Here is a 16,766-nt window from a genome sequence, read left to right as displayed (position 1 = left end):
AAAACACATTTATAAGGTAATAGATGCTCAGATTCTCCCCAACACAACCAGGCAAACTACCTCCTGCTATTCCTAAAGGAGTACTAGACATTTATTCTCTGGAGAAACTGACCCAGGGAGGGCCTGGACTCAGGCAAAGCAAACTCACTGAAGGGTGGAAGTGAAGATAGAATTTAAAAAATGGGTTAAGTGACAGTCTATATACTGGATGATAGGACTGTCCCCCAGTTTCCTCCATGTTATGGTTATGAAAGCCTTAACCCAATCAGTGAATTAATTCCCTTGATGGTGACTGAAGGTGGGTAGGGTGTGGCCAGAAGAGGTGGGTCATTGGGGGCATGGCTTTGGGGTATATATTTGGTGAGCTGAGCTTAGTCTCTCTGCTTCCTGATCATCGTGTGAGCTGCTTCCTTCTGTTGCACTCTTCTACCATGATGTCTTGCCTCATCTCAAATCACAAGGAATGGAACTGGCTGTCAATGGACGGAGACCTCTGAAACTGTGAGCCTCCAAATAAACTTTTCCTCCTACAAAATTGTTCTTGTCAGGTCTTTTTGTCACAGCAAAAATAAAGCTATGTGACTAAACACTCCCTCCACTCTGCTCCAGAAAGTCAATGTCCTGGCATATACTCTCCAAGGCAGGAGATAGGGGAAAAGTCCAGAAATACTGACCCTTGGAGGTCTATCAGTGAAAAACTTCCCCATTCCTCCAATCATTTATAAGGAAGTCTGGCAGCCAGTGAACCCTGTTCATGCATAGTCTCAGTGTTTCCTTTTTTAATATGAAGAGACAGCTAAAGATCACCAGATCTTTAGAAAGGAAAGTATCTGTATCACAGGGTTTCAGAGAAGACAGCAACTCAAACTAGGCAGCAAAGGAAAGTTTAAAAAAGGAACCATTTAGAGCTATGATCAATGTTTAGTATCTCAGGGCTACTAAATAAAGCTAGAGTTTTACCATCTCTAAGCCTGAAGAAGTAAGGGAAAGGAGTGGTTACCAGAACAGAAGAGTGTAGAGTTATGGAGAGGGACCCCTGATTGAAGTTTTAGAAGAATATTGCCATTAATATACGTCTGTGGCATTGACTTAAGAACACAGGAGCAAGAGAGATGACAAAGAGAGCCATATGGGAAGCAATGTGAAATACCAGAAAGAGCACTAAAGTGAGTCAGAGAAAACAGAAAGAGACATGCTGAATACCTACTCTGTGCCAAGAGTTTTTCCATAAACCACGTGTTTTGCTCCAATGACAAACACTTAGGAAAGCTGAAGAGATAAGAAACCCACAGTTTGGAGAAGATAGCAATCTTGCCCATGGTCACAGAAATAGTAAACAGCAAAGCTGGAAAAGAAAGCAGTGACTTTCTAACTCCAAGTCCTCATGTCCCTTACGCTATGTTTTGGTTTGGTTATGAGGTGTTCCCCCAAAAGCTCATGTGGCAATGCAGGAATGTTCAGAGATGAAGTCATTAGATTATGAGAGCTATAACCTTAATCTGTGGATTAATACATTTGATGGATTAATCATTTGAATAGGTAACTGGCACTAACTCTACCCAAGTGAGGCATGGCTGGAGGAAGTAGGGTGTACTCATATTTTGTCCCTGGCTCCTCACATACATGCTATCTCTGCTTCCTGGCTGCCAAAAGCTGAGCCTCTATCATGCTCTTCCACCATGATGTTCTGCCTTGCTTGGGTCAAAAGCAATGGAGTCAGTCCACCATGGACTGAACCTCTGAAACCATAAGCCCCAAATAAACTTTTCCTCCTCTAAGTTGTTCTCCTCAGGTATTTTGGTCATAATGATGAAAAGCTGACTAATATGCTTTATTATGCTTCCTGAGGCAAAATATGCAACTCCTCAGAGATTCTGTTCCCTCGTTGGTACAATAGGGATTCTACTTTTCCTGAGAACTTCAGAGTTATTGTGAGAATGAAAGAAGGTGATGAGTTGAAGAAGTGTTTACACCGTGTAGCAGTAATCACATACAAGGAGCTATGAATGGATACGTGCATGGCACGCAGGGGCTACACTGTCAAGTTTCCTGACCATGTCAGCTGCTTAGCTTAGCTTTTTAAAATTTTTTTAGTTGTCAATGGACCTTTATTTTATTTATTTATATGTGGTGTTAAGAATCATACCCGGTGCCTCATGCATGCTAGGCAAATGCTCTACCACTGAGCTATGATCCCCACCCTTGGCTTAGATTTTATGGCAATGAGAAGAAGCTAGAGTTGCAAGTAGGATGGGGCAGAATTTAGGTCTAGTCTGATGGAGATTCAGAGTCACAATCATACTTCCTTCTCTCTCCCCCCTCTCTTTTTCTTTTCTTTTTCTTTCTCATTCTCTCCCTCTTTTCCTCCCACTTTTGCTTTCCTTTCTCTTCTTTCATAATCTTGACTTTAAATCATGATATCCAGTATGCTGAGGACCAAAAAGTTGGTAGCATCTTTTTCATTTTTTTGTCTCAGCTGAAAAGCATAAGCTCACCAAATTAATCTTACAAAGCCACAAGATCAAACCCTCTACCATTTCTTCTAGGTTTCTCTACTAAACAGCCACTAGGTCTGAAAATAGATTAAGTCATTCCTCTGCTTTACAGCCTTTCCTGCACCATTACCCCACAGGATGAAATCCCAGCTTCTTCGTCTAACCTCAAGGCCTTTCTGGCCCGGGTACAGACATACCTGCAGCTTTGTCTCCCACAGCTCTTCTCTCCTCCTGGTACCCTCAACTCCTGCAACCACCTCCAAATTGGTTGTGCCTTCTCTGGTTTTGTTTACCTTGATCCCACTTCTTAGAAGGCCTTTCTCTTATCCTAAGCATCCTTTAAAATCCAATTCAAATATCATCTCTTTGGAGAAGCATTCTCTAACTCCACATTAAGGTAAATGTATGAAGTTTTTGAATGAACAAAACAGTCTCAGAAAGCATGAGTGTTGTAAGAATCTTGAAGATTATCTTACACAATTTTATCCGAAAAGGAAAGGAGACCAGGCAGAGGAAAGTCACCTGCCTAAAGAGACAACACCTTGTCTAATACTCAGGTCTTTTGGTCAGGTGCTCTTTCTACTACATGATATAGCCTCTTAAGGAATGAATAAATCCATGAAGGGCCAAGTGGGCAAATGGAATATTGCTGAAACCTGCTCAGAAAAAGAACTCGTGAATGAATGGCCGCAGCTGTTCTGCATTTACGGGCTTTAGGTACACCCAGGAGGAACAAGGGATTCCACAGAAACAAGAGGCAGCAGCCCCCAGAAGGTGGTACAGAGGGGCAATAGCACAAGCTGAGGCCTGTGAGTGCCAAAGGGCAACACTGTAAGCTGAGAACACACAGGGAACTAGGATGGTGCTGCCCAGACTCAAGAAGCTTCTTTCTGTCTAAGCTAGGTCAGAGCAGACTCACTGGCCAGTTTGGTCACTATCAAAGCCACCCAATGGCACACCTGACTGATCTCCTAGTGCTAAGCTTTGAGGATACACAAAGGGATTGGGGCTGGCTTCTGTCCCTCCAGGCAAGGACTATCATCAGTACTAGCTCTGCTGTTGCTTTTTCCTGTCTTTCCAAAGTCACATGCATATTGAAAGCTCAGCTGATGCTGCTTCATAAGCTACGTAGCCAGTCTGACTTCTGAAGGGAACAACACAATGAGAGAAGTGCTTACCCCTAGAGTTAGCAGATCTTAGTTTGTACCTGAGTTCTACCTCTACTTTCCCATTTGGAAAATGGGGATAATTCTTATTTGTCTACTTCCTACTTTGTGTGGTGATGGTTAAATGAGATGACATATGCCAGAACTTAGTAGCTACTCAGTCACTGTCACTTTGTTTTTACTCTGTAAAAAAGGCATTATCCTTTTAAAAAAGAATTGTCTTCTGCTATAATTGTCAATATCTGAAAATAAAGGCAATCTGGCTGTGACATGTCACCCCACTGATCACCAGGGTTGATTTCACTGATGTGGCTGACTAAGTGGGTATCTTCTTCCTCCTTCACTGCTGCAAGTGCATATCTCCCAAAGCTACATTCTTTAAGAGGATGATCTTCCCAGTTAAAGGAGTACCATTCTTCAGTCAAGGGCATACAAGTAGCTGTGCTCTCCTGCTAGAACCTCCCTGACAAAAGCTCTAAATAACCCATAATAGTTTATCCCCTTTAGCACGATATTGGAGGCTTGGTCATATCTGACCCTATGTTTTCTTGCTGGTTAAGTACTTGTCTCTCAATCATGATTCACATTTTAAAGTCTTCCTTTCCAAGGCTCATGTTGACCCCTCAGCACAGAATGCTATTCTTTATCTTTCCTTTATTCAGGAGTCACCTCATTCTTGAGGATTTCCAAAATTAATCATTCCTTCCTCTCCACTATCTCTTCCAATTCTTATCACTGCCCATTTTGAATTCACTCATTTATTCAGTGTTTAAGTGCAAAGTATGTGCCAGATTCAATCTACAGTTCTTTCCCATTAAATAGGTGGTTCATGAGATAACAACCATTCACTATATTCATCCACAGCCTCTAGAATGCTACATGACACATTATCAGCAACTAGTAAGCTGAAGGGAGGAAAATATTGTATGTAATATTCATGTAGTATTTAACAAACACGTGAGAGACCTACTGAATGCAAGGCAAGTACAGACAGTTTGGGTCTATTAAAATTTTGTGGAATGAGGACTGACTTTCTTTTTTCTTTTCTCTTTTCCTTTTTTCTTTTATTTTATTTATTGTGTGTGTGTGTGTGTTTTACTAGGGACTAAACTCAGAGCCTTACCCATGCTAGGAGAGTGCTCTACCACTGAACTATATCTCCAGCCCTTTTCATTTTTTAGTTTGAAATGGGGCCTCACTAAGTTTCCTAGGCTGGCCTGGAACCTGGATTTTCCTACTTCAGTCTTGAATAGCTGGAATTACAGGTGTATACCACCTTGCTCAGCTAAGGGGACAGACTTTAAGAAGTGCAGAAGACTTTAGAGGTTGTCTAGTCTAAGTAACTGACAGAGATCACACACAGAGTTAGTGGCAGACAGAGCAGAGACCAGAGCTCAACCCTTATATTGCAGCTTAGTTAGATATACTTTCACAAGGCTCCAAGCCTCTTCAGTATTTGTAAACAAGTACAGTGGTTCACAATAGCAGTTTTTGCTATTATGAGCAATCATAAATGAACCAGAGCATTGTGATAAAACGTGATGGTCAATCTGGTGCCTAAAAAGACCAGTATAACAGAGTGAATAACTCAGCAAGGGTAGAAGTTTTCTCAACAGCCTAGCGCCCTCACTTTCAGGTGCCATAAAAACATTGCTTCTTTAGATGGATATAAACATTGCTTCTTTAAGAGTAATAGTGAAAGAATAAACACCACCAGGAGCTAAAATGGTCTACCTTGGGAAATGACATTATGTGTTGAAAACAGAAATGTGACTTGAAGAGTAACCAAGATTCTGTAAAAACATCTTTATTTATTATGAAGTATCTCTCCCAAATGCAAAAGGTTTAATCACATTTCTGACCTAGTAGAGAAGGAAGTATGGAACCCCAAGCAGTCAGGTGTAATAGGAACAAATGTATCAATCTCAACTATGCAAGGCCAGACCTGGGACAGAACGCTGAGAACCAAGAGTACTAAAAGAGGTTGCTCTGTTCAGTTGTCCCCTCTGCCTTGCAATTGGCCCAAGTAAGCACTTCAGGAAGCTCCCTGAGAAGCAGCCACCAGCTTCTGTCTGAGCAGCATGCACTGAACCTTAGTTCTAGCCCCAGTTTTGCTACTGATAAGCTACGCAATTTTGCTTAAGTTACTGCCTCTCTTTATGTCTTAGGGCTGCTCTGGTAGCAATGGGAGCCAGGAAGGTAGCCAAAGAATCTGATAAACAATATTGAGATAACTGAGCAGCCATCTGGAAAAATAATGAAGTTGAATCCACACCTGATATTGTATACTAGGATAAATTCCAGATGGATCATAGATTTACATGTAGGTACCAGAATAAAATATGAGGAAAGTTCTTTATTCCCTTAAGTAAGAAGAGCTTGTCTACCTTAAAATCTAAAAGCCGTATACAAAAAGAATGATAAATATAATCTTTAGTATAAGAAAAGTTTGCATGGCAAAAACAATAAAGACAAAATAAACAAAAGCACCAAAAGCAAAAACAAAAGACAAAAAAGCTCAGAAAATATAGTTGCAATTGAAACCACAAAAAAGGCCTAATCCCTAATATGTCAAGAGCTTCTAGGAATTTATTAGAAAGGAACCAATAATCCAATTGTTATAAAAGGCTATCTTAATCTGTTTGGGCTGCTATAACAAAATATCTTAGACATGATAATTTATAAATAACAATTTTGTTGTTCACAAGTTTGGAGGTTAATAAATTAAAGATCAAGGATGGGTCTAGTGGAGACCCATCCCTCATAGATGGCACCTTTTTTGTGTCCTCACCCTGTGAAATGGGAGAACAAGCTCCCTTGGGCCCTTTTTATAAGGGTATTAATCCAATTCATGAGAACAAAGCCCCATGATCTAATCACCTCAAAGGGTCCATCTCTGAATATTATCACACTGGGGACTAAGTTTCAAAACATGAACTTAGGGGTGAGGGCATCAACATTCAGATTACATAACAGAGGCAAAGGATATTGTGGTAGGAAGATAATGGTCTCCCAAAGTTGTTCAGGGCCTAATTCCTAGAGCCTGTAAAAATGTTGTTACCTGGCAAAGATGAATTGAGTGAGAAGATGAAATTAAGGTAACTAATTAGCTGACAAGAGAGTAGAGAGATTACACTAAATTATCCAAATGAATTCAGCGTAATTACAAGGGTCCTAACTGTGGAAGGAGAAGGCAGAAGAGCCTGTGTCAGAGTGATGTAGGAGCAAAAACACTTGATGAGTCACTGTTGGCTTTGAAGATAAAGTAGTCATAAGTCAAGGAATACAGGGAGCTTCTAGAAGTTGGGAAAAGCAAGCAAACTAACTCTCCCTAGAGCCACCAGAAAGGAATAAAGCCTGCCCATACCCTGTTTTAGCCCAATGAGACCCACTTCAGACTTCTATCCTCAAACTCTAAGACAATACATTTGTATTGTTTCAGGCCATTAACTGTGTGGTAATTTATTACTGTGACAATAAAAAAAACAAACACAGGGATGAAACAAACCTTCATAAAGAAGAAAATATAAATAACTCTTAAAGATATGAAAAGATGCTCAAACTTCATTTATAATATCTAAAATTAGACAGAGTTTAGAAAGGCCACAATAACTTTAAAGAACAAAGTAAAAGAACTTATATACCAAGTATCAAGATTTATTTTAAAGCTATAGTAATCAAGATGGTGTAGTCCTGGTATGCAAGGAGTAAAACGAACTAATGAATAAGAAGAAAGTTCCAAAGCACACTCACATGTGTACACAGTTTCAATTTCTAACAAAGATGCCTCTAATTCAGTGGGGGAAGGATAAACTTTTCAATAAATGGTTCTGAAGCAATGTTTTTTTAAAAAAAGATTCTGAGGGAAATTTTAGGCCTAAATACATAACAAAATAACAAAGCTTCACAAAGAGAATATATTTGCATGAACTTGGATGAGGCAAAAATCTTAAATAGGATGTAAGTACCTCAAACCACTGAAGGAAAAACCAATAAACTACATTAACATTAAGAACATCTATTCCTCAAATGACAACATTAAAAGAGCAGAAGAGTGAGACTTGCAATACATAATCTAACCCAGTGTTAGATGCCTACAAATCATTAAAACACACACAGAGACAATTTTATGAAACAGAAAAGGAGGGAATCCTTCCAAACTCATTCTATGAGGCTACTATCACCATGATACCAAAACCAGACAAAGACACATCAAGGAAAACTTCAGACCAATATCCCTGATGAAAAATTGATGCAAAAATTCTCAATAAAATTCTGGCAAATTGCATACAAAAACCTATTTAAAAGGTAGTGCACCACAATTAAGTGGGGTTCATCTCCAGGATGCAAGGTTGGTTCAACATACAGAAATCAATAAACATAACTCATCATCACATCAATAGACTTAAAAACAAGAATCATATGGTCATCAATAGATGCAGAAAAAGCATTTGTGTACAATGAATCAAAATGCAGTCTGTAAAAAATTAAAAGATAAATAAAAAAATACAGCACCTTTTCATGTTCAAAACACTAGAAAAACTAGGGAGAGTAGGAACATACCTCAACATTGTAAAAGCTATACATGCTAAACCAAGACCAACATCATTCTAAGTGGAGAAAAATTAAAAGCACTCCCTCTAAAAACTGGAACAGGACAAGGATGCCCTCTTTCACCACTTTCTTTCAACATCATCCTTGAAACTCTAGCCACAGCAATTAGAAGAAAGAAATTAAAGGGATACGAATAGGAAAAGAAGAAATCAAACCATCACTATTTGCCAATGACATGATTCTATATTTAGAGGATCCAAAGAAGTTCACCAGAAAACTTCTAGAACTCATAAATGAATTCAGCAAAGTAGCAGGACATAAAATCAACAACCGTAAATCAATTCATCAATGATGAATCTACTGAAAGAGAAATTAGGAAAACTACCCCATTCACAATAGCCTAAAATAAAATAAAACACTTGGAAATCAATCTAACAAAAGAGGGGAAAGACCTCTACAATGAAAACTAAGGACACTAAAGAAATTGAAGAAGACTTTAGAAGATGGAAAGATCTCCCATGCTCTTGGATAGGCAGAATTAACATTGTCAAAATGGCCATGGTACCAAAAGCATTATACAGATTTAAGGCAATTCCCATTAAAATTCCAATGACATTCTTCATAGAACTAGAAAAAGCAATCATGAAATTCACTTGGAAAAATAAGAGACCCAGAATAGCTAAAGCAATCCTTAGCAAGAAAAGTAAAGCAGGAGGCATCACAATACCAGACCTTAAACTATACTACAGAGCCACAGTAACAAAAACAGCATGGTATTGGCACCAAAACAGATACATAGGCCAATTGTAGAGAATAGAAGACACAGAGACAAACTTACATAAATACCATTGTCCCACACTAGACAAAGGCACATTCAACAAATGGGGCTGGGAAAATTAATCAAAACTGTAATTAAATCCCTATCTCTCAACTGCACAAAACTCAACTCAAAGGGGATCAAAGACTTAGGCACTAAACAGAGACCCTATTAGAAGAACAAGTAGGCCCAAATTTTCACCATATCGGCTTAGGTACTGACTCCCTTAACAAGACTCCTAAAACGCAAGAAGTTAAATCAAGAATCAATAAATGGGATGAATTTAAACTTAAAAGCTTCTTCTCAGCAAAGGAAACAACCAATAATGTGAAGAGAGAGCCTACAGAATGAGAAAAAAATCATTACCACATGCACCTCAGACAGAGCATTAATTTCCACAATATATAGAGAACTCAAAATACTTAACACCATAAACCAAATAACTCGATCAATGAATGGGCTAAGGAATTGAACAGGTACTTCACGGAAGAAGAAATACAATCAATCAACAAATATATGAAAAAAACGTTCAACATCTCTAGCAATTAGAGAAATGCAAATCAAAACTACTCCAAGATTTCATCTCACTCAAGTCAGAATGGCAATTATCAAGAATGCAGGCAACAATAAATGTTGACAAGGATGTGGGGAAAAAGGTACACTCATACATTGATGGTGGGAATGCAAATTCGTGCAACCATTGTGGAAAAGTGGTATGGAAATTCCTCAGGAAACTTGGAATAGAACCACCATTTGACCCAGCTACCCCTCTCCTCGGTTTATACCAAAGGACTTAAAATCAGCATATTACAGTAATGCAGCCACATCAATGTTTTGAACAGCTCAAAGCACAATAGCTAAATTATGGAACCAACCTAGGTGACTATATATATATATATATATATATATATATATATATATATACACACGCACACATATATGATGGACTATTACTCAGTCTTAAAGAAGAATGAAATCACGGCATTTGCTGGTGAATGGATGGAGTTGAAGGTATTATGGCTAAGTGAAATAAGACAATCCCAAAAACCAAAGGTCAAGTGTTTTCTCTGATACGCGGATACTAATACACAATAAGGTTGGGGGGGGCAGTTAGGGAAGAACAGAGTTAACTTTGGATTAGTTAAAGAGGAATGAAGGGAGGGGAAGAGTATGGGGGAAGGAAGGATAGTAGAATGAACCTGACATTATTACCCTATGTACATATATGACTATGTGATGAGTGTGATTCTACATTATGTACAACCAGAAGAATGAGAAATTATACTCCATTTATGTATGATGTGTCAAAATGCATTCTATTGTCATGTATAACTAATTAGAACAAATTTAAAAAAAAAAGAAAATAGATCAAACTCACTTTAAAATAATGGGCAAAGACTTTGATTTTACAAAAGAAGCCACTCAAGTGGCCTATAAACATATGAAAAGTTATTCTACATCATTAGTTCTGAGAGAAATTTGAGTTAAAATCAGTAAGACTCCATACTACACACTCATCAGAATGCCCTAAATCTATGAGACTGAAAATACCTGGCAAGGATATAGCACAAATGGAATGCTCATTTTGGAACATTCCATATATTGCTGGTGGGAGTATAAATTGCTACAATTGCTTTGGAAAACTGTTGAACAATATCTTCTAATGAACATATGACCTAGGAATTCTACTCTTAGTTATACATGCAAAAGAAATAAATGTATTATTCACCAAAAGGCATCTACAGAATGTTCACAGCAGCTTTTATTTAAAATCCCCAAGCCACAAATCCAAGTGTTCAGTAACAGTTAAATGGATAAGTTGCAGTATAATCCTACAGTGGAATATCACTGAGCACTAAAAAGAACTGTTGCTACACACAACATGAATATTTTGTTATTTTTTTATTTTAAGGTGGGGTTCTCACTAAGTCACTCAGACTGATCTTGAACTTATGATCCTCCTGCCTCAGCCTCCAGAGCTGCTGGGATTACTGGTGTGTGCCACTGCACCCAGCCTGACATGAATGATGCTGAACAAAAGAAGCCAAACAGAAGAGTGCCACTTACATGAAATTCAAACATGGATAAATGTCATCTCTGATGACAGAAGTCAGAATAGAGGTTTCCTCTGGAATGGGTTACTCACTGACATGGGGTATGAGGAAGCCTTCTGGGGTGCTAGCAGTGTTCTCTCTCTGGGTGGTGGTTTCTTAGGTAGAATACATGTCTAAAAATTCATTAGCCCAAACTCTTAAGATTTGTGCACTTGACTATAGATATGACGTACTTCAATTTTAAAAGCAAGACAAACAAAAACCACCTTGAGTAGTTGTTCACTAATCAGATTGGCAAAATCTAAATCTTAACACACTCTATTAAGGAAATGACAAAAAATAGGAACTCTCACACATTGCTAATGGGAGTAAAAAATGATATAACCCCTAAGGAGAACAATTTTGCAGTATCTCGCAAAATTAAAATGATACTTTTTTCTCTTTGTATAGTAATTTCATTTCCAGGAATTCATCTCACAACTACACTCTCCCACACATGAAATAACATGTATGTAAGGTTATTTGCTATAGCATTGCTTATGATAACACAAGACTGGAAATGATTTTTATTTTATTTTATTATTTTTTTTAAAGTTCACAGGCTTTTATTTTTTTTACATTTATTATGCCATGAATTCATAGGGAATAGGTTCCAGTAGCTCAGGTTCCTTTCCATTTGTTCTCACAAAATGTGCTTCTCTGAGTGGAGCAGGCTGGTGTTTCAGCTGAACCCAGGTACCTTTCTCTTTGGCTTCCTTTTTTTTCCTGATCATTTTCCGTCTTGGCTCTTAGAGTGCTTAATATGCTCAATATGCACGTTAATTCTCTTGGCAAGAATCTTGCCCTTAACTTGCTTATTCACAACAATGCCAACAGCATGCTGGGTAACACTGTAGACTCTCCCAGTTTTGCCATGATAACATTTATGGGGCACTCCTTTTTGAACGATAGTCATTCCCTTAATGTCTACAATATCAACTTTCTTGTAGATTTGCATATATATGGCTAAAGGAACTACTTTATGTTTCCTAAAAGGTCTAGAGAACATGTATGGGGTTCCTCTCCTCTTTCCCTTTGTGTTCGCCATTTTGGCGAATTACTGGAAGATGGCGGTTCTGGCCGAAAGACTGGAAATGATTTTAATATTCAAGAACAGAGCACTAGTTAAATAAATCATAGTACATAGGAACTTGGAATATTGTGTAACTGTAAAAAAAAATAACAACGAAGTCTTCTATACTAATACGGAATGGTCCTCCAGATAAACTGTTGAGAAAAAAAAAAAATCACTAAAAAGTGTGCACAGCATGCTACTATTTATGTGAAAGGAGGGATGAAGCATATTTTAGTGTTCACTTATATTTGAAAAAGGACATTATAAGGATATAGAAGAACTAATAATAGGCATTAGCTACAGATAATGGTAGAAGGTTTTTGAGAACTGGATAGATGAGAGAATAGCATGCGAGGGAGAATTTTCATTTTAAATTTAAGTTTTCATTTATACACATTTTTTTTTTGGGGTGCTGGGGATCGAACCCAGGGCCTTGTGCTTACAAGGCAAGCACTCCACCGACTGAGCTATCTCCCCAGCCCCTTATACACATATTAAAAAACTAATAAATACATTAATTTTTTAAGTGGAAATATTCAATGGAAGGGGATAGATGCATCCTAAAAGAAGTGGCTTTCCAAAACAATGTTATGGATTTCACTATTTTATCTGGTTAATATGCAGAGAACTGCTTAATCAAGCAGAAGAGATTTAGGCTGGATATACAGAAATTGCCAACATGAAGGAAAACTAACTACTGAAATGAAGAGAAAAAACAGTCTTATCTGGTGGCCTTAAAAACTAGCCAGACTTTTACCCGTCTGCAGGAAGCAGCATAGGGTAGCACTCCACAGGGTCTGAAGAATCTGTGAAGAACTGACACACAGATTTCTCCTAACTGCACCACCTGAGTGGGACAAACACTCACCCTATGCTTCACCTTCCCTTATGTAGAAAACAGGGTCAACAGTGGTACCAACTGGGGTTAGGGTTGCAGCTCAGTGGTAGAGTGCTTGCCTAGCATGTGTGAGGCACTAGGTTTGATTCTCCATATCACATAAACAAAGAAACAAAGGTACTGTGTCCACCCTCAACTAAAAATATTTAAAAACAGTAGTACCAACTCATTAATTTGCTATCAGCATTAAATGGGATAATATAGATAAAGCATTTATATTCTGCCTATCACACTGTGTATAGGAACATACAAGTTTGAACCTACCTCAAAGTACTCTACAAAGCCAAAGGGGAGCTATTGCCTCTCAGAGGAGTAGCCGGTGCCAAAGAAGAGTTCTTCCTCTCTATTAGATTCTTACATGACACTGTTTAGTGGGTTTTAGGCCAAGGTCAGATGTTCTGCCATACATAAAGGAACAAAGGTTCAACAATTGGAAAATGATAAAATGAGGGGAGGGGGGATTCCTAAGCGTGGATTATAACTTCAACTTTGTAAAAGATCTTACTTTGCACGGAGAAGGAAGAACCAAATTTTCCTGCCAATATCCACTCTTTAACAGTGTATTCCTGGCAAGCCCTAGTGCTCCAGGAAAAGGCTACCAATGAAGTCCTTATGAAGGTCTGTGCGAAGTGGGGAAAAAGTTGACACAGTCAGCTCTTTTTCCTCTACAGGAAGAGAAGGCTAAACAACTGCACAATAGGACAGAAGACAAACAAATTGCCCATTTGGACCAAAATAAGCTGCTCCTGGGGGAAGAAAAGCAGCTGGAGCCAATTCAGTCAGACATGGAATTGAGGAACCTGAAAACAGCTGTATGTGGAGAGCCTGCCTTTAGGAGGCAGGATCTTCTGAGCAAGCGGTGGCCACATGCTCAAGGCTCACCTCTGCTGACTTCAGCATATGTCCACAAATGAAAGCCAACCAGGAAATTGTGTCAGATATGAAAGAAAATCCTGGGTAGAAAGGAAGAAAGAAAAAAAGCAAACCAATGAAGCAGTCTAGTAAGCAAACACCTCCCTTACATTCGTATTATATACAAACCAACAACAATAATAATTGCTAAGGTTTATTGAACCTTTATTTTTGTGTATGCATTGTTCTTAGTACTTTACATAATAACCCTGAGTCAAAGATATGACAGCCAACTGAGATGATCAAGACAGAGAGGTTAAGCCATTTATACTACATCAGGATACACAATTCACAATGAAAGAGGCAGAATTTGAATCCAGGCACTCTGACCTCATCACCTGAGTTCTTCTTTTTTTTTTTATTCTTTTAAATTTCAGATATATTTTAATATTTTAACTATATGAAAAACAGGAAGTTACATGTTTTTAACTAATATAAATCCCAGTAAATAATCATATGAAATAATCAACATAGCAATAAACATTAAAGATCATGGTTGTAATAATATGGTAGCCTATTTGTAGTATGTGTTGTAAAACTCCTTGTTGTTTTAACTTTTATACATCAAGGGTGTTTGATTGTTTGTTTTGGTACCAGGGATTGAACCAAGTACTCTTAACTACTAAGCCACCTCCCCATCCCTTTTTATTTTTTCTTTGGAGACAGTCTCATGAAGTTGCTTAGGGCCTTGCTAAGTTGCTGTGACCAGTCTTTGACTTGTGAGTCTCCTGCCTAAGTCTTCCAAGCCGACTGGATTACAGGTAGGGACCAATGCATCCAACTCTTCATCAATATATATATATATATATATATATATATATATATATATATATATATATATATATTTTTTTTTTTTATTGTAAACAAATGGGATACATGTTGTTTCTCTGTTTGTACATGGCGTAAAGGCATACCATTTGTGTAATCATAAATTTACATAGGGTAATGTTGTTTGATTCATTTTGTTATTTTTTTTCCCTTCTCCCCACCCCTCCCACCCCTCTTTTCCCTCTATACAGTCCTTCCTTCCTCCATTCTTGCCCCCCTCCCTAACCCTAACTCTAACCCTAACACTAACCCCTCCCACCCCCCATTATGTGTCATCATCCACTTATTAGCGATATCATTCGTCCATTGGTTTTTTGAGATTGGCTTATCTCACTTAGCATGATATTCTCCAGTTTCATCCATTTGCCTGCAAACGCCATAATTTTATCATTCTTTATGGCTGAATAATATTCCACTGTATATATATACCACATTTTCTTTATCCATTCATCAATTGAAGGACATCTACGTTGGTTCCACAATCTGGCTATTGTGAACTGAGCAGCTATGAACATTGATGTGGCTGTATCTCTGTAATATGCTGATTTTAAGTCCTTTGGGTATAAACCAAGGAGTGGGATAGCTGGGTCAAATGGTGGTTCCATTCCAAGTTTTCTAAGGAGTCTCCACACTGCTTTCCAGAGTGGCTGCACTAATTTGCACCCCCAACAGCAATGTATGAGTGTACCTTTCTCCCCACATCCTCGCCAACACCTGTTGTTGCATGTATTCTTGAAAATCGCCATTCTAATTGGGGTGAGATGGAATCTTAGGGTGGTTTTGATTTGCATTTCTCTTATTACTAGAGATGGTGAACATTATTCCATATGTTTGTTGATTGCTTGTAGATCTTCTTCTGTGAAGTGTCTATTCATTTCCTTAGCCCATTTGTCAATTGGATTATTTGCATTCTTGGTGTAGAGTTTTTTGAGTTCTTTATAGATTCTGGAGATTAGTGCTCTATCTGAAGTATGATTGGCAAAGATTTTCTCCCACTCTGTAGGCTCTTTCTTCGCATTGCTGATAGTTTCCTTTGCTGAGAGAAAGCTTTTTAGTTTGAATCTATCCCAGTTATTAATTCTTGCTTTTATTTCTTGTGCTATGGGAGTCCTGATGAGGAGGTCGGGTCCTAAGCCGACATGTTGAAGCTCTGGACCTACTTTTTCTTCTATAAGATGCAAGGTCTCTGGTCTGATTCCAAGATCCTTAATCCATTTTGAGTTTAGTTTCGTGCATGGTGAGAGACAGGGGTTTAATTTCATTCTGTTGCATATGGTTTTCCAATTCTCCCAGCACCATTTGTTGAAGAGGCTATCTTTTCTCCATTGCATATTTTTGGCTCCTTTGTCTAGTATGAGAAAATTGTACTTATTTGGGTTTGTGTCCGTGTCCTCTATTCTGTACCATTGATTCACCTTTCTATTTTGGTACCAATACCATGCCGTTTTTGTTACTATTGCTTTGTAGTAGAGTTGAAGATCTGGTATTGCGATACCCCCTGCTTCACTCTTTCTGCCAAGGATTGCTTTAGCTATTCTGGGTTTTTTATTCTTCCAGATGAATTTCATAATTTCTTGCTCTATTTCTGTAAGGTACATCATTGGGATTTTAATTGGAATTGCATTGAATCTGTATAGCACTTTTGGTAGTATGGCCATTTTGACAATATTAATTCTTCCTATCCAAGAACATGGGAGATCTTTCCATCTTCTAAGGTTTTCTTTCATTTCTTTCTTTAGTGTTCTGTAGTTCTCATTGTAGAGGTTTTTCACCTCTTTTGTGAGATTGATTCCCAAGTATTTTATTTTTTTCAAAGCTATTGTGAATGGGGTAGTTTTCCTGATTTCTCTTTCTGAAGATTCATCGCTTATATATAAAAATGCCTTAGATTTATGTGCATTGATCTTATATCCCGCTACTTTACTGAA

The 16,766-nt window shown here is 38.1% G+C and overlaps 1 protein-coding gene and 1 pseudogene across 9 annotated transcripts in view; both read right to left on the bottom strand.

Moving 5' to 3' along the window:
• Sergef (secretion regulating guanine nucleotide exchange factor) overlaps nucleotides 1-16,766 on the bottom strand; it is a 239,744-nt gene that overhangs the window by 77,366 nt on the left and 145,612 nt on the right. For 5 of the 9 annotated variants that reach the window (XM_047515902.1, XM_047515900.1, XM_047515899.1 and 2 more), the window contains one exon: nucleotides 13,981-14,051. The exons of 3 other annotated variants lie outside the window; for them this stretch is intronic. In XM_047515902.1, the coding sequence (XP_047371858.1) occupies nucleotides 13,981-14,051 (71 nt within the window). Of the gene's footprint in view, nucleotides 1-13,980; nucleotides 14,052-16,766 lie in introns of those variants that run through there. One more of the 9 variants, XM_047515909.1, reaches the window with a different exon arrangement.
• On the bottom strand, nucleotides 11,632-12,346 carry LOC124958151 (60S ribosomal protein L21-like; annotated as a pseudogene).

The sequence above is a fragment of the Sciurus carolinensis genome, chromosome 11 (genome assembly GCF_902686445.1).
Source record: "Sciurus carolinensis chromosome 11, mSciCar1.2, whole genome shotgun sequence".
In the NCBI taxonomy this organism is placed as follows: domain Eukaryota; kingdom Metazoa; phylum Chordata; class Mammalia; order Rodentia; family Sciuridae; genus Sciurus; species Sciurus carolinensis.
Note: the sequence above shows the minus strand (reverse complement) of the source record. Positions and strands in the feature narration are given on the sequence as shown.